This window comes from Blennius ocellaris, assembly GCF_963422515.1.
Source record: "Blennius ocellaris genome assembly, chromosome: 11".
NCBI classification, from domain to species: Eukaryota; Metazoa; Chordata; class Actinopteri; order Blenniiformes; family Blenniidae; genus Blennius; species Blennius ocellaris.
Genome location: NC_137660.1, coordinates 6,113,277 through 6,135,882, shown reverse-complemented (window position 1 = coordinate 6,135,882; position 22,606 = coordinate 6,113,277). Strand labels below are relative to the sequence as shown.

The window sequence follows — 22,606 nt, the reverse complement described above, 5'->3', positions numbered from 1 at the left end:
TTTTCCCGTCTTTCTTTGCGTCACAATTTGAGACATTTGGTTATTTCCACCCTGGAGTGGTGCCACGGGAGGTTTGTCTGACCTGTCTCGGGCGATGAGGGAGGATGCACGAGTCGCTCCTTGTGTCACACTGATATTTTTCTTCTCTTCAGGTCTTTCTCCATGCAAACAGGTGGTGGAGCTCAGCCACCTTATAGAGCATCTTCCTTCCAATGAATGGAACTTCTGCTAACGTTAGTTAGTGGATCTGTCAGAATTATCGTCAGGCCACTGCCACATGCACTACGCATTATTATATGAAAAGTAAAAGGACAAACATGAGGGCTGCACCGATACTGACACAACCTGGCGAGTACCACGTGACTTCATCAGCAGCACATAGAGAAGAGAGCACGATTGATTTGTTTTACCGAAACATTAAGGGGACGGTTCAGTAACTTCTCGTATTGGTACTATATGTTGGCAAGTAGCTTAAAAGTTAGTACTCAAACTTGTGTTCATGTTTTAACAAAGTGGTATTGGTGTATTCCAAGTATTTATTTATATGTTCTGTAACTGTGAAAGCATGCTGGAGCTGTGACGGAAGGGTGACAGTGTGGCCCCAGATCAACCAGTTTCAGGCCTTTGGAGTGTCATCACAGCTTCTTTTGTGATACTCATTTAAAGAAAAATTCAATTTAAAGTGAAGGTTATTTTAAAAATTATTTTAATTTTATAATTTATGGTTGATAAAACTTCAATCTGACAATCTCAGTTACTGAGAATGATTTTCATCTTAATTTGAAGTCTTGGCAACCTGGAGGGGCCGTTTATATTGTAATGATTTCAAGTGAGAAAAGTAAAACTTTTTTTGCATGCTGTGTGTCAATTCAAATAACAGGGCTAAGAGCCACTAAAAAACACAGCGTTCCCAAAACACTCAGGCTCCGTCGCCGTGGAGACAGGCAAAAACAAGACTTTCTGGAAACGCCCAGCCTTCATCTTGAGTAAAGTGTCATTTTATTAATGGTCACCCAAAATGCAATGAAAGAATACAATAACAACAATAACAACAATACAACAATACAATAAGTTTGAGTTAAAAATCAATCACTGATACAGTAAATAGTGTAGAATTGACTAACTGTGTTACAATTAGTTGGAATGAGGAGCTCAATCAAATGTTTCAGTAAAAACAAATCTCATTTAAGAATAAAGTAAATGGTCCAGTTGGAACAACATAAGAAACCGACAGCAGAGACACAAATGAGTTTAAACAGGCTGCATTCCTCTGATATCTGAAATTCCTTCTTTACCATTAGAATAGTGGCCCAATGAATGATATCTGTTTGCTGATATAGAAACTGTCCTCGTACCATCACTAGGACCAACTAGTGAGGGCAACAGTTCACAAGGGAGACGCCATTACAACAAATATTACAATTATGTATTAATTATTGTTGCCAGCCACAGTCAGACTATACGAAGCAGCAGCCTTGTGACGACATTATTCAACACTTTACAACACCTCTTTCTAGATCTTAAAGAATATCAGCTGTTTTCATCAAATATAAAGGAAATGTAATATATATAGTAACAGTAATAATAACCTTTACTTAACCAGGAAAATAAAGCCCATTGAGATCCAGATCTATTTTAAAAGAGTGCCCTGGCCAAGAGGTCCGCAGCACATATCATATCATTCAGAAACTGATCTAAAAGAATACAATAGTTAAAGTGAGATAGTGCTGATTTCCAAAGACAAAATTTATAGGATAACATGCATGATAATATTAATAGTAACTAATAGTAATACAAACTGTAAAAGGTGTGCAGCGCCGTATTATGTAATAATGGTGCAATATGTAATGCATTTTCAACTCATGTAATAATGCCACATTTAGTAATAATATCCCACATTTTGTCAATTCTTGAATGAATTAAGTAATACACGTTGTCATATTTTCTAATAACTTGTTACATGTTGCAAAGGTTATCACAAAATGCAGGTTAAATGATTACATGCACTCAGTAAAAGTGCTCAAAAAATAAATTTCTGGTGGAAATACTGATTGGCTTGTAACTTTAAAACTCTACCAGCCACAATTGCACCTGGTCTGAACCTGGTTTGGATCCCTAAATTCCCCCATTGCTATGCTGGCAAAAGCTGTTTACACCGCAATGATTTCAAGTGAAAATGCAAAACTTTGATTGTTGTTTTGTGTGTCATTCTGTAAGCTGCATTTTAACTGAAACAAACACAATTCACTTCAATTACATACAATAGTGCTGTTAAGTAATGTGACTGCAGACACTACACTAACATGTTGTTGTTGTTTTTTTATTGTTGTTATTTTTGTGCAGGTAAATGCTCACAAATCACTGAAAACATGTCTGTGACCCACATTTGGGCTGCGAGCCACCAGTTGAGAATCACTGTATCAGAGAAAATAGGAACAGCGGGCAGCCTGGAGGGCGTTTGTGACCACATTAGTATTTTGTGGCCACTAATTTATGTTTTGTGGCCTCATATTAGTATTTTGTGTGCACAAGTTGATATTTTGTGGACTAAAATGAGTATTTCATGGTCACAAACGTATTTTGTGGTCTAAAATTATTGTTTTATTGGTTCAAATTTACATTTCGTGACCACTAAGATATCTTGTGGACTGAAATTAATAATTTATTGTCATAAATGTGTATTTTCAATTGAAAACATCAATTCAGTCTGAGGCTCCCTGCGAGGATCCTGCAGGTGGAAGGGGGCAGAGTTTCACCAGGAATGTCTGTGCGCTCCTGGGAAACACCTCCCCTCCACATATCGGATAGGGGCGGACAGAAGTCTCAGGCGGGACACCCTTTAACTTTCCTCAAACACTGACTCCTCTCAAAGCGTCCCGCGTCGTGCCATGCGCTGGAGCGCCACGCGTCACGGATCGTGCGCTGCGTATATTTGATTTTTTTCTCCCTCCTGTTTCTGAGAATCATGGCTCCATTTGGAAGAAACTTCCTGAAAGCTCGGCTGATCAACAGGTAAACTGGATGACTTGAAGCCTGTTCAGTGTGTGTGTGTGTGTGTGTGTGTGTGTGTGTGTGTGTGTGTGTGTGTGTGTGTGTGTGTGTGTGTGTGTGTGTGTGTGTGTGTGTGTGTGTGTGTGTGTGTGTGTGTGTGTGTGTGTGTGTGTGTGTGTGTGTGTGTGTCGGTCGCTCTTCTCGGTGGCGATCTATGGAGAAGGGAAGGAATTACGCGCAATGCAGTGCGCATCAGACTATCCAAATGCGTTGTTTAAAGAATATTCGATATGCGCTCGTTATGTTCAATTGGGTTGGCGCCTGGTTATTCAATTCCTGTGTTCACAACATCAATATTCATTGATCTTTTTTTGTCTGCTTCGAGCTGCTGATTTGAAAGTTTAGAGAAAACATAAGAGAAACGGATTTCTGTACTTAAATGCGTCAATTTATTTTCCTTTTCACACCTCTTATTACTGGAAAACCTAACCCTAGCCCTATTAAAACAATGAAAATACGTCTTTCATAATGTCTAAAACAAACTTGGATGTCAATTTTTTTCAAATTCATTGTAAAAAAAAAAAAAAACTTTAGAAGGTTAGAGGAGACAGCATTGATAAAGGCTCAAACCAAAGAATCTGCATTATAAAGTTTCATTGAAACTTTAGCAGACTTATTAGACCCTCTCCTTATTTATGAAAGTAAATCAGAGGGTGAACAAACAGACCTTGAGCCCTCTTCCTTGGATAAACAGATAACACTTTTCACACACACACACACACACACACACACACACACACACACACACACACACACACACACACACACACACACACACACACACACACACACACACACACACACACACACACACACAAATTGTCCTTTTTTTCCCATGAAGCAATATAAAATATTCTCATTTGAATATTAATAAACACTTTCATTGTATTATAATGGCTGAAGAAGCTATATAAAGAAGCTATATATATATATCTATATATCTATATATATATACATATAGATATATATATATATATAGAGATAGATAACACTTTACACACGCACACACACACACACACACATATATATATATATATACTCAGACCTACAAATTAAATATTAAACATTCATGATACATCATTTTTCAATCTACAGAGATCTTTTATGCATCATTTTCATATGTTTCTACTTGGTTTGAGGCTCATCGTTGGGTTTTTTTTAATTAAAATTTTTAAAATATCACTTTCAGTGTGTGACAGGTTCTGCTTTAGTTAAATTCACAAGATGTGTTTTATGTATGTCATGATTGTTTTGAGACAACGTTGTTAGTAAACAAAACCTTTTTCCGTGAGCTCCACCGATACGACACCACAGGTACCGATATTAGTAAAGTGTCGGGTATTGGACCAATACCTCTTTTTTACGAGTGGCCACCCCAATACGACAAGCTTGGTAAGTTATGTACGGCAACGTCACTTGAAGGTAGACAAATGACAAAAGTAAAATAAATTATGTAAATTGTAAATTAGGTCCTGCCAAAATATCAAGCGGAGGAGAAAGATTGTTCTTACAACACCAGCAACGTAATCACCAGAGATATTTGGACTGTAAAGACTTAGACCGATGTCACTGTTCAGTGGCTCCAGGAGGCTTTTTATCCAAGCCATGCTACATGCTACATGCTAAAGAGGTTCAGTGCTCAGACACCAGTGATGCAACATGCTAAAGAAGATAAAAATATGGCTTTTACACTCATTAAGAATGAGCTGGCATGTGTGGTGGTTCGTGTGGTGGAACACAGCGAGTCCTTCGGTCGAGTGTACAGTACGCATAGTGCAGTGCACAGCTACATGCTACGCACTGTGTGTACTGAAGGCCGGAGATGTGTGTTGCGTCATTGCCGAAAGGGCAGGTGGTGTAGAGCCCCACCTGCTGTCATCAGAAAGGAATGCTTGCAAAGTATGCTATTAATTCTTTAAGATTATGTACAATATTTTCTTGTCTGTGAATAAAACTTCCTCCTATATAGCACCTAGTGACTGTGTGAGGACTGTACTCCCTGGTTATTGGTCTCTTCTTGCTGCTTCAGGCTGTTTCTTCCTGATCCACACCGAGAGTGTATTAGTGGAGCTAGCCCCTCTGTCACCATGCAGTGTGTATTGCATGCAGAAAAGTGTAAGTGTGCATGCTCAGGCTGTGGCTCTGTTCATTCAGTTCATGTGATTTTGATGCCTAGTGGGGCTTGAAGCCTGAAGCCCCACTGACAACATTATTGGATGTTCAGAGCTGATTGGCTAGCACTGATTTAGACACTGCTTCACAGAACCAGAGCCAGTCGTACCCACTTTACTTTGGCATTCAGTGGTGTCACTAGACTTGAAGTAAAGTCTTGCCCTGCCAAGTATTTAGAAACGCCACTGCTCGTATCAGTACTCATACTGACAAGTATCTAAAGAGTAGTACTCATACTTGTACTCGCTGTTTAAAAAAGTGGTATCGGTGCATCACGAGTGCAACACCCCGGCTCAGAGAAGCTTTGACCTTCTCCGGCTCTGTTTCTACTGCAAAGATCACATTTTTTCTTAAGGTTTCATTTGGGGCACAGGAGTCAAAAAACATTGTGGCTCCAGGTGGACAGAGACCCTGTAATCAACACTTGAATAATTAGCTTTAGCAATTTCCCTAAGTGCCGAGCTGGGCCGTTTGATGTGCCTCTGGCAGCAGCTGGGATCCAACCACAGCTTAGAAAAGGTGAGAAATTAGATTCTCCTGGCCACAAGCTGTCCTCTGTTATTGGTGGCAGGAATGGGTTGTTGACTGCAGATGCTTGTTCTGTGGAGTTGGTAAACAGAGTTGCTGTTTCGAGTGTATCTAGGTCATGATCCAATCCCTTGCAGGAATAACTCCAGGATCAGTGAAGTACACAGTGGAAATCCAGCTGGAACACCCTCAGCCAGTCCCGTGATCTGTGTTACTGTGAGGCTTTTATTTGTTTTTTTGTTTTTTTTTAAATATAAAGGTCATAGCTTAATATATTTAACTTAAGAATGAACATCAAAAGTCAAGTTGAGATGACTTTAATTTTTAGAAATCAGCTTTCCCTGCAAGAAAATATCCAAACAGGCTGATAGTGCCGCCTTAGATCTATATTGTCACCAATGTCTAAAATACGCTGATAGAAAAATAATACTCAATTTGATAATTAACCAAGAATTATTATAATTTTTTGCTTCTTTAACAGGCATGGGGTGTCGTAAATAATTGATGCTGTCGATTTAAAAACATAGAACAAAAAATGCGATTATATATTAGTTTTTCCTGTTTTGTTGTTGTTGGTGTTGTTTAATTATGGCCAACCGATTGTAGCTATGTGGCTAATTCATCAACTACATCAGTGAATGTAATTCTGCCAGCAGTAATATAATTTTTATTATCCATTCATCTGCATCATTCACTTTGTCTTCCTTCTCAAAATACAAAATACAAAATACAAAATAATGTCTTTCACAAAGTATGACAAATTAAACTTTGTTATAAAAGCATCTAAAAGTTGATTAACTGTGTCAATCTGGAATCTGAATGTACTTTTATTTATTTACTTTTTTTTATTTCAACTTTTGTTCACACAACTTCAGTCAGTAAAAATACTGAACAGATGTTCACATGTTAAATGTTTTTAATGTTTCTGAGAATGATTGAGGTTAATAAGTTCATTCATTAACATTATATCAGTCAATGTGATTCTAACAGCAGTTAGTTTAAGTCCAAATTATGTTATATGATTTATTCTCTGTCCATCCGTAGGAAAAAGTTGGGCTGGCTACTATGACAAGAAGAATTATGAGGAGAATGTCACACTTCGGTAGTTTTTATTTGTCAGAGGAAACTTACATTTCGCCAAGCCAAAAGTGTGATTTCTTAAATAGATTATAAATTATTTTTATAGTGAATTTCTCAAGTTAACACACAAAAAGATGTTGTTCACATTGGTGTTAATGAAACACCAATGTGATTCTCACAAAATAAAATGTGTTCATGTTAAGGGATATTGAGTTATTGCAGAAAAACAGTGTAACTGTTCATTAAGTTGTCATAAATCATTTAACTTGACGTCAAACATTGCATTGATTGTGTATGTGGAGACTCTTATTTTTTGTTAAATCTCCTCATCAAAGCTCTTATTCACCAGCCACGAAGGAAAAAAAACGTTTGGATTAAGTTGAGATATAAACCAAAGCTTTTATAGAAAATTACAGTAAAGGAAATGTCTTGACAGTGTCTCCAGAAGCAGAATGGATGTATTTTCACATCACACGGAGCTGAGATTGATTGTCTTTGATAAGTTCAAACATTCTGACTGAAGTTTTTTTCCCCCAGTGGTCGGCTCACTTTTTCTATCTTGCGTAGTAATTACCATCGCAGCACCTATAATTATCTCAAGTGTTTAGATCTGCAGATATGTCAAGTGCTCGATTTGAGGGGACTGGCTCCTACTCACAGAGAAGCATCGGGTTGGATGTTCGCCAAAGGAATGATGAGAAGTGAAACTGCAAGCCAAACATCCAAACTTTCACGAGTAAAAGTTTAGCGCAGTCGTTATTACAGCGTACAGTATTTGACTCGATTTTCTCTTCTACCAGGGAGTCCTTAGTGTCAAACTGTCCAGAAGCACAACACGGAGGCCACACAGAGTTTGAAATTAAATGGTTACGAGCCAGTGACACGAGCATAGTGACCTCTTGCACTTTGCTGTAATTGCACCATTTCAGCCCCAGTGTGCATGGCTAATTACCTGCTGGAATTGCTTTCTTAATACAAATTAGCGGGCCTTGGAAGACAATGAAAAAGACACTATTTGTGTCAAGAGAGACAAGAGAAGACATTTGTTTTTCTTGAGTTTCTGTGGTGATTCACGGGCCTGCTGAGGACGAGGGAGCGAGGGGTGGGGGGTGGGGCGGGTAATAAGGGTGGGTGATTCGATAGAGGAAGGGAAGAGAAGGGAAGGGGCGTGTTGTGTCTCTGCTCACAGATGCCTATCAGAGATCAACATATCCAGATACTGAAGTGTTGTTATTTCCTCGACGATCCCTCATCCTCTTAGAGATAAGAGAGGAAGTGTCTCCTGTCCTGGATGGGGTAGTGTTTCTTCCACGTCTCTAGTTTTCAGGGGTTGGGGGGGGGCGGGAGCACACACGCACACACACACACACGCACGCACACACACACACAGTTTTTTAGATTTCGAGAGCATTTTAGCTTTAAAATGTCTGAGTTGATGCAACAGGTCAAAGTTTTTGCACATAATTTGGATAAATTAGAGTTCAATGATGGTCTGGCTGAAAACCGCTGATTTGATCGGTTCTGGAAAGGGCAAAGTGAGCGTCTTCATTTTGCTTATTGGATCGTCTGGTATTAACATTTACTATAGGAACAGTATTGTAAAGGTCAGGAGTCCGTAATGTGGTGCGTCATGTCAGATTGAGGACCTGGCTTTCCTGATTAAGTAAAACTGGCCTCCCGACATGTGGCAACCTGTCCAGGTTGAACCCTACCATTTATAAAATGTTTGCTGGGGAAAGCTTCAACCGCAGCCATCTTCATTTGGCTAACATGGGTATAGAAGACAGGTAACATGTTTTTGTTTCCAATAGAAATAGTTTTGCAGAGTTTGTAGAGACTCAGTAAGTACATTTTTAGTTGTGTTAGCAGCTTGCCTTTTCTTTTGACGGAAATGTCACGTCATCGATCAGGTTCCAAATATCTTAAGAGTGACTGAATTACTCGCCGTGAACTTTGATCAAGATATCCATCCAGCTGAGGAAGATCTCCTCATCTTCCTCTGGTGCCACATCAACAATGACATTTGTGATTTTAAACATAAGGTCTGCAGTTGACACCTCAATGATCCTACAGAGCTGTTGACTTTCCCGTCATCCTTATGCTCTCGTCTCATCTCTATTTGGGGCGCAGTGGAAATGAACAATGCTTAACTGGCATCAACATGATTTGGTGATGCTTCTGTTCAATATATGATTGCTAATATTGTCGGCTGTGCTTATAGATGATAAAACAGGGCTGTATCATATCAGGGGAACATTTGATATGCGATCATGTTGTCCTGTCTTGTTATTAGAATATGAAGTGCTTTTGAAATCTTCCTTTCATGTGAAATGATCAGGGCTCTAATGGCTTATTATTACATTTCTGTCATATTTTAATCACCGTAATTTGCAGAGCATGAATGAATGGTGCATGGAAAGTAAGCCCCAACCCTTAAAAAAAACTGTGGAGAGTAAAGATGAAATATTTTGAAAGGAGTTTTATCTACAGTTTCAATAACAAAATGGGCCACAGAGTCAGTGTAGCACACCCATATGTGTCATTTACACAACGTGTTTAAAAGCACCATTTTCCACAAAAAACACATATGTGTCACCATGGCAGGCATTGGTGATGTTTATAGCATATTGTTCTCTGCCTGCATGTGTGTGGTTTCATTATGTAAACAAAACAACAGCACCCACCAGTGGCCCAACATGATAGCTACATCATTTTCACAGTTTCTGAAAGTGAATAGACATTGGTTTAAAGACATTCTCGTGTAAATGTGAAACTTTATGGAAATAAAAATGTAAAAAGTATTTGTTTTCACTCTAAACGATGTCGTGCAAATGGAGAATATGCAAACTCTCACACACACACACACACACACTCACACACAGATAGCCTTTTTTTATATGCCACCCACAACACCACGGTGCAAACTTGGGTAGTAATACATAAAGCAGATGTAATAATAAGTCCTGGAACACACTATTGTACGTACGTCTGTTCCACTTCATATATTTTCTCGCTGTTTGTTTTGGACTCATGACCTGTATGTTTATCACCTTCAATGGACTAATCCCAAAGCAATTGAAATGTTCATTACTCAGCAAGAAAATCAGAGTCTGTTGACAGACGTGGCTACAGGATCTGTATGCCCATATGTTATTAAAAGCTTTGTTCTTGTTGGAATTGTTTGATCTCATCCCGATCGATCACAGAAAACGTGTTGAGACGACGGAGAACCGTACCTCCGCCATGACTTGTTCATTCCGCCAGCCCGCCGTCCTCTGTGGTAACTTGTAGCTTTAAAATTTATGAGACCAGAAAGAATTGTTTGCGTCTACAAGGTTGTCATTATGAGTATTTCAAGTAAAGGGAGCCATGTCACCACAGCTGAGCTGAAACCTCCCAGGCACAAACTTGCTCCAGAATTCCTCTCGTTTGAATATTGTGTGTGTTGGTGTCTCAGCTTCCGAGTTCAACCCGAGGTCATTGCCGCTCTGCTTGGGTTTCTTGGGTTCACCCAAGTGTGCAGTCTCGGTCGTCCACCGTCACCCTCTTTCACCCGCATCTGTCGTCAAGGTAACCAAAACTTCACATCTCAGTCTTTTCACATGTATACATCATCAAATATCCTCATTCCTCTGGAACAAAAGGTTTTACTTCACTACAATGTCGCTATTAGCTTAGCGCCCAAAGCTGTGACCCACCAGTGCACCCACATTTGTTGCGTCTGGAACTGCGGCTTAATCCCATGGTATGAAACTCAAATGGCACCCAAAGTGACAGCCCATAGGAAGGTATTAGCTCAGATACAATCAGCCTGACAGTGCATGTAGCCTTCTTCTACGTCCTGGCATGGAGCCTTGGAGCTTTAAGCTTTCAGCAGAGTGGGAAAGGTAGTACTACTTTATTAAAGTATGACTACTAATCTTTACCTACTTGCCAGTACAGAGTAACGATGGGAGTCCATATTCGTAATTCGTACTCCATATGCAAACGATACGCAAAGGTTATGCGTTGATGTAAAACACATCCAATAGCCTTACAGTCTACAGTACTCATAGAGCACTGCTCTATGAGTACTGTGATTGATTAGACTATGTGTATCTGAAGGTAAAGTGAAAAATAGAATGAGGTCTAAATAATTTTCCATTCCATTAGGTCTCCATGCTTTAGATTGAGAGTGTGAGGATGCTGAAGGCATTAATGTTGTGAGTAAAGGTACATAGATGGGTGGCAGTGGTTAGCCAACTCAGCTCACAATGAGAACTGTCAAGTTTGACTTTTTGTTTTCAGTTTCATGAGTTTTCATTTATTATACTCACAATCTAAAGGCGTGTTAGTTCATTTAGTCAATGGTTTTAATTGTATGTAAGATTGTACATGAGTGGTTGCAGTAGTTTGATCTAGTGGAATAAGCGCAGTGGCATGACATACTGTAGGTTGGCTCAGCATGGTGTAGAACAGGGTTATCAAACATAAGGCATGTGGGCCAAAAGTGGCACCAAGATGCTTCAATGTGGCCAAACCACCAAGAAAATGTAAGTTTTTAAGCCACAGTTGTTAAGAGTAGCGACTCAACAAACACTGAGACCCGAGCTGAAATGTCGCTGATGATGCCATGAAAGATGACAAACGACCATTAGCCTCAAAGCCATGCTGTCAGGGTGAGTTTTTAAAAACATGCAGAGAGCAAAAGCTTTCGGTGAAGTTTTTTGGACATTTCATTAACATTAGATTTATGAGGAAATGGTGGTAATTTTTCACGTATTTTCTGCACCACATTAAAGAAAATCTTTAACGTTTAAATTTAAAGATGGTCATAGCACCATTATAGCAGTCTGGCCCACTCAATATGAAATCAAGCTGTTTGTGGCCTCTGAACTGAAATGTGTTTGATACTTCTGGAATAGAAGATATAAAATGGAAACTTTCATGAATAGTTTTTCAACATCATTTTTGAAAATTGAATCAAGACATTGTGCTTAATGCCTATTTTGTAACTCACTTAACCATTCTTAATGTTGAGACTTAATCAGATAGTCATTCTATTCTATTCTATTCTATTCTATTCTATTCTATTCTATTCTATTCTATTCATGATCCTTTGACTTAACTGTATTGTATTATATTGCCAATATTGTGACCCACCTCATAACAATTCAAATATACAGCTTCATCTCAAAAATCAGAATACTTTCACTCAAACTGTAAAACGTATATATTATATTTTTCATTAATTACACCCTTACAGAACTATCTCAAGCTTTTTCTTGCTTTGCAAATGTATCTTAAGAGTCACAAAAACACATACAATATGTCAAAATAAATAACTATTGTGTGATTAGATAATTTTTTTAGCTTTTTGTTACAATATGAAATTAAAATATATTTTGTTAAACTGTTTTGTTAAAATATATTTAATAAGATAGGAGTCTAGGAACAACTCACTGATATTTTCACTTGCTCTTAACATTGTGTGACTTTATTGACTCTATATTTGTTATATTTATTGGCTCTTTTTCCAACCTTTTTTAACCCTTCATTTGTAATTTATGTAACTATTGTATGTTAACTTCACCAATTTCTACATTGTGCCTTCATTCAAGCTTTTTCAACTTGATTTGCAACATGTTGACTCTAAATCTTTAATTTCTCTCCCACTATTTACTACATTCTTTTAACTTTCAGTTAATGATTTTTAGTTAACCAGTAATGCCTTGACTACATCAGGTTGTTTACCATGGCCATGCTACATTATTAAACATCAAAAATGCTGGTTTTCATCCAGTTTGAGTGAGATATATTGTTATGAAAGCTCATAAAACACTCTTTGACAACAACAGTGAACAAATAATAATGTGTTTAAGTTCTGGTCTAAACTTGTAAAATCTCTAGAAGTATGACTCCATCTGTCACCTATCAACAACCAGCAAATGGTGACAACTCCTTCAGGATAGTGGAAATCTCCTTCAAATTATACTATTTTTATCATGAGTCATGATCCCAAATGAACACAATATTTATGTGTTGCTCCAAATTTAGTCTCCAGATCAGTGTTTGCTGTCCAAAGAGGAAATACCAGAAACATACATTTATTAACACGTTCGTCACATTCAGCATGGAGCTGAAAACAGACCATGGATGCATCCATTTGTCCGCTCTTCCTCCCTCTGTCTGTGGAGCTTTTGCAGGCAGGATGTTGCCTGAGCGATGGTGATTGTGTCTCGGGACAAATACAGGTGTTTCCTCGTCTGGCTGTACCCTCTTCCTGCACAGCTGAAGGCTTGGGTCACCCTCTCCGAAATACCCACGTCTATACAGTGTGTTTGTTCACCTGCGTTTCCAACGTTTTTCGGCGTGGAGGACATCTTTCGGTAGCGGGGTGTCAAGAGATGATGCAGTGATCCCGAGTTTCCATTTCCTTCTGCACTTCTCTCAACAGTCGACACTATTCTAGTCTTTCAGCTATCTGTCCAGCGATGCATCGCAGAGCGGCATAGCAGATCACAGGATTACAAGGCCGACAATGAAGCCATTTGTTCTCCTGCTCGCTCATCATAACTTCTCAGTGCTGCAAAGAGTTTACAGGTGCTTAGTCACCATTGTGAAAGCAGCTTTTAAATGTGGTGTCAAACAGGGGTGTGCCAGATAGTTTCCATTTGAGTGGTATCAGGTTTTTTTGGGGGGGGTTTCTTTTACGATGATGACGATACGGACCTTGACATGATGTGGGCCCAGAACATGAGTGTAGTCAGGGTGGGTTGAAAGATGTTAGGTAAACACGATATAATGTTGCAGAGTATTGCGATAATGATAACACTAATACAAATATTAGTAGATGCTATTAATGTCTTTCTTCTAAATAACATGTTCTTTCTCTTGCTCAATTTGCACCATTAATGACATTATTAGTTTTTATTTAAAAAAAATGATTTCTGTGTCCAAGTTTGTCATTTTCATCTGATTTCTATGATTGTGCAATTCTTCCAGGTGTGAAATCATTAGAACCTTTAATCGATTAACTTTTATTCAGTTAGGTAATTCCATAAGTTTTGTAAATTAAGCTCCAATTTACATGACATTTCAAGTGAAAACGTATTGTTTTTGCATTTTTGTTTCAGAAAAGTATCACATTTACATCACAACATTCTAACAACAATGTAGTCAGTATGTTGAGCCACTATAGAAGTCATATAACAAGTTAATGAATTACTGTTGTTGGTTGAATTCTCTTCAGTTGATTTTAGTCTTCACAAGTCATGATCAGTCACTATAGAGCAGCTTCAAATTAACAAAACAAATCAATGGAAGTTACTGACTCACATATGGACAATAACAATAGCACCCCACAGAGTGTCACGATTCCCAGTTCATTCAATCCAACTTTGTCGTCTGTCCATCTGAATGTCTTTGTGCTTCCATTGTTAATATTTATATCGTACTGTTCTCTGCCAGCACGTGTGTGTGGTTTCATTACAAAGACAGAACAACAGTGCCAACTCGTGGTCTTGTGGTCGCAAACTACATCATTTTCAAAATGTTGCTGTGGAAATGCGAAACTTCTCTGAAGTGAAAAAACAACAACAATATATTTTCTCTTGGAACGTTGTGTAAACAGGGACATCTTTAGGGGTTCACTTCTTGTGCTCATGAAGACACTGAACCTTGCATCCAAACACCCTTCATACTGTAGCACCCGTCGCCATGTACGCGTGAATATATGCCTGTGACTTGTCCTGTAAGGTTAATTGAAACTACTGAAGCAGTGAAAATGTGCGATGTCAGTGAAGTCCATTTACACCACAGGAAACCATCAGGTCAGAATTTCACCATTAATGGTTTCTTTATTCTGCTTTGGGAAATATTGCCTGTTTGAAGCAACACAAACACACAAAGTGTTGCACAGCTGATGTGTTGGATTGTGTTTCTGTTGAGCAGTGTGGCTTTGAGGGCGTGTGAGTGCACGGTTTCCTTTCCCGAAACGGTTAGAAAAATGGTTCTTGTTTTAAATTCTAAGGTCAAAGTCGTCTTGGTCATCATTTGTGAATGCCTAAGGCCGTGCTGGATTTGTTTGGCCTCTGCATAGCTCAGGTATTTGCTCTGCCCCGCTTTTTTCCAAGGGTCTCAATAACCATTAACCAGCCCTTCTCGTATTGTGTCCGTCGCATTCCAGAGACGTTATTCACCAGCAGTTTACACAATGCCACAGTTTGTGTGTTTTCATGGTGTGCGGGAACTAAAACATTGGTGGTATCGCTCAGTAAAATCTGCAAACTCCATGAGTTCATGCAGATCACAAGTTCTCCTCTTCGGATAATCTGTAATGTCTTTTTAGCTGGTGTCAGCGTGGGGCCAGAATGGGGCCGGGGATTCGGGGTTGGGTCCGTATCATTTTTTTGAGAGGTGTACTGTGCTTCCCTTCCTTTGGAGACGATCAGTGATCAAAAGCTGCATCCAGGCGAGATTTTCCCAACAGATAGCAAATCTGAAACCCTGGCTGCATGGCAGAGGGAACATCAGACACTCGATAGCAGGATTTAACAAGGCGAATATCTGATTTTTCATCTCAAAGTTTGTTTTGCTTTCCTGTAAACACAGTTTTTAAAGTGGAACGGCGATACAGCTTTATGCATAAGTGGTCTCGTCTTCACCTCCCTCAGCAGGGCTTGACATTATCCAGGATTACATGTGCATTTCTCAGCTCTACTACTCTGAAAAGACACAGATCAAAATTCCTTCAACTCACTATGCCACAAAATCACTTCAGTGTTGGGGGAACAATATTAAAGGGATAATGCTCTGGTTTCAGTGACTGTCTGCAATTAAAATAGTATTACATATCATACATTCTTGGAAACATCAACCTCATGGGATTACTTTCCAAAGACAGTCAAAGGCTTCTTTTCTATTTTTATTATGACCAAAGCCTTTTGAGGAGTGCAAAACTGGTCAAAATTATTTGTTCTTATACACTTAAACATATTTCTATTAGGAAGTGAAATCTTGAAATCTTCTACAATTCTATTCAGTACCACTGACCTGCAGTAAAAGTTCAGTACAGCACAAATCACAGTTAAAGGATTTAAAGGGGAAACCTTCAAACATAAACATATTGTGACTTGCTCCTGTTTAATGTATGTGGCATCCATCAGGTGCACTGACTGATGCCTCAATGTTTAGCACATCTATTTTATTATGTATTTTGTGAATGTCATACATTTTGGGGATTGACAATGTGGAAGCTTCCAAATACAGGTTCATTCCTAATAATGGGTTAAATGTGAGCGAAATCCTGAAACAGAAAGTTTGCGGTCTGCCCCAGTTCAAACATCAGTCAAACAAATCACATGAATTTGCAAAATGTTACAACAAATATTATCTTTGGGGGGGGGGAAACACCACAATCTATCATTTTTAATCTTGAAATCAAATTGAAACGTCTGGCAATGTTATCTTTTGATCTGATTATTTGTAGCTGTCTGCATTGCCGGTGCCTGTCATTTAATGACTGGATATTAGTTCCTGGATATTACCGGCGGTCCATTAGCCATGTAAAAAATGGATAACGTCGGCCCATCAGGGGTCAAGTTTTGAGCAAGTTTTACGGCCCAGACGAAAAGGTAATGAGGACCTTGGGGTTAAATAGCACAGAACCAAACCATTAAGTGATCATCTCTGATGAGTAAGATGATGAGTAACAGTCTAATAGAATCATGCCGTGGAGCACGAAATGAGCGAATGTAGTTTTCTGCTCATTGAGCTAATAGGAAACCATCAAAGTGGGACCCAGTCTGTGCAAACTTACTACCAAGAGCATTGGAAGGACTTCGGACGTCAGATGTTTGAATTCAGGCTTTTAGAACTGGAACTGCTACACTGTTAAACAAATCATTTGACTTTGAAAATGTGAGTCTTTTTGCCTCTGGGCTCGTGACTCATGCCATCAGCTCATTTGTCTGTGAAATAACAGCCGAGCCTACCTGTGTGTTTGTGTGGTGTTGGATTTATAAGAAAAATGAGCTCATTTACTTGAACAATGAAGTTGGAAAACAATGCAGATAGCCTACAAAATGTGTTACGTATGTTGCTCAGCTGCTAAGCTCATATATTCTGAGTAATGGTCAATGACTATCAACATTTCAGTAATCATACATATCCATGGGTCCTTTATAAAATGTACATGTAACTGGTACAATTGATTTCAAGTTACAAATACAGTAACCCACCCAAGTCAAAAGATTAACTTCAAAACTTGGGGAAAAAAATACCACATGGAAGGATTACATGACGACAGCAACACACTCTGTGCACTGCCGTCAGACCACATGTAGTATTTGTGGATTAAAGGTGAAGGCTGGGTTCATATTGATGAAATATCAACTTGATTAAGATGTGACATCAAAACTCAGTGATAATTTAAAGAACAACAGAAACATTTATTGAATTCTTTTTGAGAGAAAAACTAATGACAGACCTCAAACTTACAGTGACACAAGAGGAGCAATGGGTTATAGTTTTATCATATATTGTCTTCACTCTTTTGTCTTCAGTTTTCATGAAATGGACACAAAGCTCCAATAACTTATATTTGTTGTTTGAACAAGGTTGTTCCTGGTTCTATATGTGTTGTAACAATGTGCTGCATTTTTGGGTTGGCTGGTTGGTTGCCCAGTATTTCAGTGTATGATGCAGTCTATTCAGAATGCATTGTGTGATGTCTTGCACATGTTGACTCTTTTTCAGAGAATGCTATCCAGGGGAGAGTCAATCTTTTTCTAATACCAAAAATGTTTGTAGATTGTAAACCTGACACACCAATGGCTGATGACTATTTTTTTAATGTTTCTCAAGGCTGAGTTACAAGAAAACATGTTAAGAGTTTTTTTCATAACTCCAATTTTAACATATGTTTTTGTTTCTTGCCTTTAGGACAAAGGATGCAGAGCCTGTGGTTGGAAAGGAGATTCAAGTTACTGTCTGCAAAGAAGAGAAGGTTGTCTGTGGAGTAACAAAACACACCACGTGTGCAGATATGATTCAGGCATTACTGGAGGATCACAAGTCAGTCCCAGAAAGCAAGCGGCTCCTGCACGGAGAACCCAAAGACTTCTGTCTGGTTGAGCGCTGGAAGGGTTTTGAAAGGGCGCTGCCACCTCTCACGAGAATTCTGAGACTCTGGTATGCATGGGGTGACCAGCGACCGTTCATCCAATTCATTCTGGTCAAGACAAGCGATTTTGTGCCACAGCCCACAAAGAAGGCCGGGAGGGCCAAAGGGGCGAGGCCGAAGCGATGGGAGAACGGTCGAGGTCAGCATCCGCAGTCGCTGCCGGTGGAGAAGCAGAAGCGGATGGTTAAAAAAGCCTTCAGGAAGCTGGAGAAAATTCACAAGGAGAGCAAGAGCCCACCTGGCTCGGATGAGATTGACCACATGGTGCAGCTTATCCTCAACCAGGACCATGCAATCCGGGAGCAGATCCAACGCATGAGAGACCTGGATTTGGAGATCGATCATTTTGAAATGCAGCTGCAGAGTGAAGCAGAGCGTGAGAGCTTTCTGGCTCAGGCCTGTAGTTCAGAGGCCGAGGCAAACGCCGAGGAGCAGCTTCAGGAGTACTTGTACACCAGTGATGGGGTGGAACAACTGGAGATTCAGGTTCAGAGGCACCAGGCACTCATCCTTCAGCTCTCCCATGAGATCGATGCTGAGCTGAGGAGGGCCGACCTCTCTCTGGGCGAAGACGACGGCATCGAGCCTAATGGAGCTGCGGCCGCTCCCTGGACCGCCTCCGACGATGACGAGTCATCCTGTGTCGCCGAACTTGAGAGGCTACGCGATGAACTAAAACACAGTCTTTTCGCTGGTGTGTCCCTACACAACCAAGCTACAGAAATAGACAAGCAGCTGAAGTACTTTGACAGCACGCTGGTTTCCAAAGACCAGGAGTGCTGGCAGCTGGCTGCTCAGCTGAGCTCACTACAGATTGCGGACAGCGCAGAGGAGAAGAAGGTCGTACCCGTCCCTCTGAAAAGTGACAATCAATGCAGTGTTTCCCCGGCGGTGAAACTGAAGCACAGCTTGTCCCCTCTGGACGTCACAGACACAGACTCAGACACTGGGATCAGCTCCACACACAGTCAGGACTCACTGTCACCGTGTCTCGAATTCCCTCCCCCTCTGGACACAGACGTTTGAGGAAGCCAGTCGATTCTCCGGGAGACAGCCGTTTGTTCTGCAGGCCTCTCAAGTGTCTTCATATTTTAGTCTAAGTCTGATGTAAAAGAGGCACAAATGTGCTTTTACAGTATTTACAATATCGTTTATCAATTCACTTAATGTGCTACATGTGCCGCTAAGTTATTTAAAAACCACTGATGAATTCACCTTCAATTAATAGTTTGTTTGTAATTTCTCAGGTTTCACTGCTTTTTCATCACAGTTGGTTTTGCCCATAGACTGTAGATACAAATATACAATGGGTCTCCACTTCCTCCGAGTAAACAAATGTAATCCCAGGACATCTTACCCCCACCCATGCCCACATTTGACCTACTCTTGAGAAGAAGAAAAAAACACTTCAACCCGAGCGAAATGGTTGGTAAAAATGTGATGTTTCATGTTTTAGCTTGGATCCCAACTCCCAACAAGTCATCAAACTTGTTAGCACATGTTCACGATGGGGTGAATGCAGAGTCTTTTTCAGTCCCCATCACTCTTAGTTTGGCACTTTTTAGTTCCCTCCCCTGGTTTTGTACCTTCCACCTTCACTGAAGTGATGGATACACGCAGCTTGCGTCCATCCAGCCGTGTCTTATGCAGCTTATTCAACTTTAAGTCAGGGGTGAGTACACTCTGTGCAGATCACCAGTTCAGCACAGACACATTCACACCTCCAAGTAATTTTAGTGAACAATTAACTTCAGGCACATATTTTGGATAGTGGGAGGAATGCCGAGTAACCAGAAAAAAAACCTGTACATTCACACAGAGAAAACAGTAAGAAAGACTCAACTCTCTGTTCAGGTTTGAATCATAAATATTCTCACTGTGAGGCCAGAGTGATAGGTCTACTGTACCATGTCACTTGACTATAAATCTCATGATCACCATTCGTTTAGGCTTCAGTGTACAAACAACGCATGATGCACACAGTGTTTTCCTTGTAAAAAGCCAGCACATGTTTGGAAACTAAAACTGTTGCTATGAGACTGGATGGTTTTCCTTTGCACTCTGTTAAATGAATTAACATTTTCAAATATAACTTAAAACAATTGTCTTCCAAGCCATTCCAGGCACAGTCGAGTACAATGTCCTGTGATGATGTTTCTGCCTTTTGTAAGATTTTATCTGAAGCTGCTTTTCTTTGTATGCACTTAAATCTCTTCACAATGTTTTATATTAAAACAAACTTCCTGATTGCTAATTTCCATGATACTGAACTGTGCCTATTTAAAGCCATTATTAGATGTACCCTACAAATCAATCATCCATATGGTCTCTAAAACAGTGGATATTATTCATATTTTTTAAAAATAATCAGCAGTAAATATTTACAGTTTATTAAATGATCCACTTTGTATCAATTATCCTTGTTATAAAGTGTTGGTTTGGATGTGGGATTTGTTAAAATTTCATCTGAAGCAGGTCTGTTGACTTTGCTGTAAGTGCATTTGCTGCTTTAAGTACTGTAAATAATTTGGAATGCACCGATACCACTTTTTTAAAGGACGAGTACGAGTACTAACCTTTTGCTACTTACGATACCAAGTACCGATACAAGTAGTTGTTAAAAGCCATAAAGCTTAATTCAAACTGTATTCTCAAATGATATGCAAATGCTTTGCATTGCTCAGAACCACCTCCAACAGCCTGTGTATTGATGCCCTGCACAAATCTACCAGCCTTACAGTCTACCGTACACACAGGTGTGGCATCTATCTGTGTACTGCGCTAAGCGTAATGTAGACTGTAGATCGAAGGACGTAGCTCACTGTGTGTCATCACATGCTCCAGCTCGCTGTTAATGAGTGCATCTGTCATACTTTAATCATGTTTAGCATGTAGCTTTGCCAGTGTGCGAGTCCCAAAACTGTTGAGGATGTAGCATGTAGCATGGCTCGGACTAGCAGTTAAGCTAATGAGCGACATCGGACTAACTCTGCTGGTGTTGTATGAACTAGATTTCAACTCCTCTTGATATTTTGGTCCATCATTAATCACAGTCTGCCTTATTGTTGTCTTATTTTTGTCATTGTTATTAATATTAAAGACTCTTCACACTTGTGCTCTCTTGCATACCTGCTAACCCATCACCCTCGGCGGGTTGTATCGGGAAGCTTTCACGAGTGCCCCATGCTGTATCGGACCCAATGCTAGTGTCATTATTGGCGCATCCCTATAAATCACCCTTGTTACCCAGACACAGCTTATAAAGGCAGTTTGTTAAAGAAATTACAAATATTTATTTATCACAAAGTTGTACTTTACAGACATTACATTTTATAGTTTTTCAAGCAGAATAAATCATGAATGTTTAAACTATGTGTGCTAAACTTCTGAAAGATTTTTTTAATGAAACTGTACAGTTCAGTTGTCATAATAAAGACTAATATTGTAAAAAAAAAAAAAAAAAAAATCATCTAAAATAAACACTGCTTCGAGTTTATTTCCTAATTGATGCATTAATTCTGTTTTGCAGAAAAGTTCATGCTCAGAAATGCCAAACAGGAAACGAAACACCGCTGGTTTTGATTCCTCGGAGGGCTGAGTCACTGGAGAGAACTGACACCTCCAAGATCCCCCTCCTCCTTCTCCTGTCACCATGTAATCAGACAAGATGGTTGCCAGGGAAGCACCAACAACGGCGAGCACTCTCCTCATGTCAAGGCACTGCTGACAGACTAACACTGTGTTACCCGGAGCAGAGCGAGGCCGACCGCTGGAGAAGCAGAGGATATCCATTTCACACACTAATTGCCTGAGCCCTCCTGCTCCCCCGCTCCCACCCACTCTCCTCCCTTCCCTCCTTTCCACTGCTTCAAGCAACTAAGTAGCTGAGCATGAAAGGCCAGAGAGCTTACAATGCCAGCAATCTCACACTGGCGCCCGGCACCTGTTGATGGAGAGGGTGGGGGGGGGGTTATGATGGTATTTCTAGTACGTTCCGTCTCAGCAACGCGAGTGGATGGTGGAGAGAGATGAAGAAGGGGAGGAGAGGGGGACTTGATGGAATTGAAATAGGAATGCAAATCAGACTTGCACTGAGCTGTCTCTCAACCGGAGGAGTGAAGCTTTGATGTCCCAAGAAGGTTTCCTGGATTGGAATGTGTGCAGCTGCATGGAGGTTTTCTCCAGGTGGAGAGTGTGATGGTCTGTTTGATCGGTGACCTTTCCAGGATTGTGCTTTGCCTTTGGAGTCACATAGGATGTACGGCTCTTGAAGACACGTCATCTGGATCGAGCATGAACATCGTGAAACAGTCAAAGCTTACTAAATTCACCACGGCTCAACATGTGGACATGGGCCAACGACTGCGCCATGAAAAACTTTCCATTCTGCTCCTGTGGGCCACAGGGGGTCTGCAATGCCGCCTTCCCACCACTTGGGGCAGCAACCCATCATTCAGTTGTTGAACACGCTCCAATAAGCAGGAGAAGATTAATCCAGTCGTCAACTTTTGACTGAAGTGACGAGAAGTTTTTTTAAATGAAAAGAGCAGATCAAAGTGAAACTGCTCCTCAAAGGCGAAATATGTCCGCTAGCACAACCCGATTTTTATT

At 40.0% G+C, this 22,606-nt stretch overlaps 1 protein-coding gene across 1 annotated transcript; it reads left to right on the top strand.

Annotated features, from left to right (window-relative positions):
- The first annotated feature begins 2,883 nt into the window (after positions 1-2,883).
- Positions 2,884-21,359, top strand: rassf9 (Ras association domain family member 9). Its single transcript, XM_080505411.1, has 2 exons — positions 2,884-3,012; positions 17,755-21,359. Exons 1-2 carry the CDS (start codon positions 2,966-2,968, stop codon positions 19,019-19,021), a joined length of 1,314 nt encoding a protein of 437 aa, XP_080361537.1. The 5' UTR covers positions 2,884-2,965; the 3' UTR covers positions 19,022-21,359.
- The last annotated feature ends 1,247 nt before the right edge of the window (positions 21,360-22,606 follow it).

Bases quoted from the DNA above. Each gene is read 5' to 3' on its own strand.
- rassf9 (XM_080505411.1), top strand. From the start codon at position 2,966: ATGGCTCCATTTGGAAGAAACTTCCTGAAAGCTCGGCTGATCAACAG. The intron at 3,013-17,754 runs GTAAACTGGATG...TCTTGCCTTTAG, and splicing joins AAAGCTCGGCTGATCAACAG to GACAAAGGATGCAGAGCCTG.